Raw genomic sequence first — 2,991 nt, 5'->3', positions numbered from 1 at the left:
TAAAATATATTTACGTGGCTAATCATTTTAATCGAACCAGACAAATATCTCTACAATACACTCTATTTATACTCTATTTATACATCATTTATATAATAAAAAATCACGAATTTAATAGTATATATTATATTATCGAAATAAAATATTTATGTTAATAATCATACATTTTTATTAATTGTCGGTAATGTCATCATTCTCGAATTATTTTCGGGCCCCCAGAGTCTCATTGATAGTCACGAAAATTTGCCAGGGCAAATCGATCTCTCGACGGTGCGATTACGCAATCGAGACTGATGTTTGTCTTGAAATCTCGTAAATTAAGCAGAATCCAGACTGATCAAACAACTGATCAAACAACTGATCAAAGCGCGAGTAAATACAAACGAATAATTTATATCTTGAAACACATGTTGTTCATTGAAATGAATTGTTCGTATATTTGCTTGGTCTGGATTCAGTTTTAAATCATAATTATGAATCGACAAACTATTTCCTGAATGCGTCAAGTGTTTGCACAAATCATAACAGAATTTAATTATCGTTATATACGTCTTTATTCATGGTCAGAGTGTTTTACAAATCGCGTTTTACAAATGCGCGAACTGTAGTTTGCTACAATTGCGATTACATGTCTAGACAAATAAATGAAGAGTATAATTTATCATTGATTCTCGACAGTTCCTGATACAATTTTTTTATTTTACAGTGCTCATTTGGGAATGGCTGCCCCTAATTGGGTGTCCGATTTTACAGACAATATCAACAGAGAGGTGATGAATTTAACGAAAAATTTGGAAACACAGATAAATTATACAGTACAACAAACGCTTGCGGAAGTCAACAAAACACTCGAGAATCTACCAAGAGGTAATTAATCATAGAATATTTTACAATATCTACTAATGTTTATTTGATTTAAGAATTGCATAAATATATAATAAAAACTAAACAGACATATACTTAATAACATAATTCAATTTTTATTTAATTTAAATGAATAATCGAAAAGTTCAAAAAATTTTTAAAAATAAAATATTTGCATTATTTATATATAATATATATTTTTTATGCAACTAATAAATCTAAAGGGTGTAATAAAAATCATAGTATTGTAATAAGGGAGAGTGGTCTAAATCGGATCTATTTGCAGTTTTTACTCTCTAAGATATAAATAAAGTCTGATCATAAAATCAAAGATGCCATTGGAAAGATCATTTAATTCCTTTCATTTTTACTTGATCTATTTTGATGTATTTTTTATCTGTGTTGAACTATAATGGAAAATGTAAAAACACTTTTAGTTCCAAATCGGACCATCCCCTTGTCCAAATCAGACTCGCCTATTTTATGAACTTTTAAATAGAATTTTACAAAATTTTAATTTATTTTTGTTAATGTTGAGCAAAAACAAGTAATTTGATAGTCAAAGATACAAATTTTATTCAGAAAAAAATTACTGACAGTTTATATTTATTACATCCAAACTCCGGGCATATGAGTGGATCGATTTAGAGAGAGAAGGAATAAGAAGAATGGAGTATGGAAGGACGTTAGAGCAGATAGACGCTTTATCTCGCATGAATCCGCATGGATGGAGCGAATCGAACGCACTTAGGTGACTCCGAAACGTAGATAAACATCTAGATAAGACGCTATAATTCAGGTTTTAAGAGTACGACCGTGGGTCCTATTTTGGGTCAAGGAACTGAATCCCTTTTATCTGGGACAGGACGAATCTATGCTAGCAAGATGTAATGTGAGGAAATAATAAAAGAAATTACTGGAAAAAACCATTCTAATTAAGTGTGTGGTGTGTGTGTGTGTGTGTGTGTGTGTGTGTGTGTGTGTGTGTGCGCGCGCGTGTGCGTGTGTGCGTGTGTGCGTGTGTGCGCGTGCGTGCGTGCGTGTATATTTTTTTTTATTTATTAATAGAAAATCCAATTAGCATATTAAGGAACAAATTACTTAATTTTACAATAGATTTACACTAGGATCTTCATTTTTAAATTAAAAGATATTCGGTAACTAACGGAGTGCGTGTTATGAACGTTACGGTGTTATGCGTGTGCGAGAGTGTTCGCGAATATTAATGCGAACTTAAAATATTAAATACAAAAAAAAGATGTCGTGAAATTAAGTGTGTAAGGGTGTATGTATGAGTATGTGTTCATAGGAATAGAGATCAAAACTAAATTACATCTGTCGAATTTCATTGGTACAGAAAGAGAGAGAAAGAAGTTTAAAAAGAAGGCTATTGCCATATTAAGAAAGGGTGGAGGGAGTGGAAAGGAAAATAGGATCTCTGGTGGTTGTCTGGTTATGACATTTCGAACTCGATCGGGATCTGCGAAGTTTCTTTTCGAAACTTACGGTGAAGGAATCTGGGGGAAGTGGATCAGTGGAAACTTGGAACTGCGAAAAGAGGGAAATTAAGGATTGGTGATTGTCGTGATAATAATAATGAAGACGGAGGGGGAATTTCATCTATGAATTCCACGCTTGAGGTTGAGTCAGCGGAAAAAAAGGAACGAGAAGGAGGGAGAGAGTTGGGAAAAATTCGTTGGGTTAAGAGAGACGACAGTCCTAATTTTCACCGAGGGTTTAATCCGGATTAGAATGTAAGAACCAACCAACTACAGTCGAGCATTCCCCTGTTCGACTGTAACAGGGGAAGACTCAACTGTAGTTGGTTGGTTGTTACGGATTAAACCCTCGATGGAAATTAGGCCATTGATTCCGTGGGGAAGGAGATACCGGGGAAGAGGTGAAGGTGGATGTGGATCCATCGTGGGTGAGGAAACAGGTTGAGGGGAAGGAACCAGGAGTGAACACGGGTAATGATTTAGAGGGCGAGGAGAGTTGCGGGAAAAGGAATTCGCGACTGGATTATTATTGTTGTTGTTGTTGTTGTTGTTGTTGTTGTTATTATTATTATTATTATTATTATTATTGCTATTACTATTATTATTATTACTAGCTAGGCTATTAGAG

At 34.1% G+C, this 2,991-nt stretch overlaps 1 protein-coding gene across 1 annotated transcript in view; it reads left to right on the top strand.

Moving 5' to 3' along the window:
• Window positions 1-2,991, top strand: part of LOC108756533 — a 12,821-nt gene that overhangs the window by 2,404 nt on the left and 7,426 nt on the right. The window contains exon 2 of the mRNA XM_018500418.1: window positions 707-867. Within this exon, the coding sequence (XP_018355920.1) occupies window positions 707-867 (161 nt within the window). The remainder of the gene's footprint in view (window positions 1-706; window positions 868-2,991) is intronic.

This window comes from Trachymyrmex septentrionalis, unplaced genomic scaffold, assembly GCF_001594115.1.
Source record: "Trachymyrmex septentrionalis isolate Tsep2-gDNA-1 unplaced genomic scaffold, Tsep1.0 scaffold128, whole genome shotgun sequence".
NCBI classification, from domain to species: Eukaryota; Metazoa; Arthropoda; class Insecta; order Hymenoptera; family Formicidae; genus Trachymyrmex; species Trachymyrmex septentrionalis.
The sequence above is the reverse complement of the archived record's forward strand: the minus strand, read 5'-3'. Positions and strand labels throughout refer to the sequence as shown.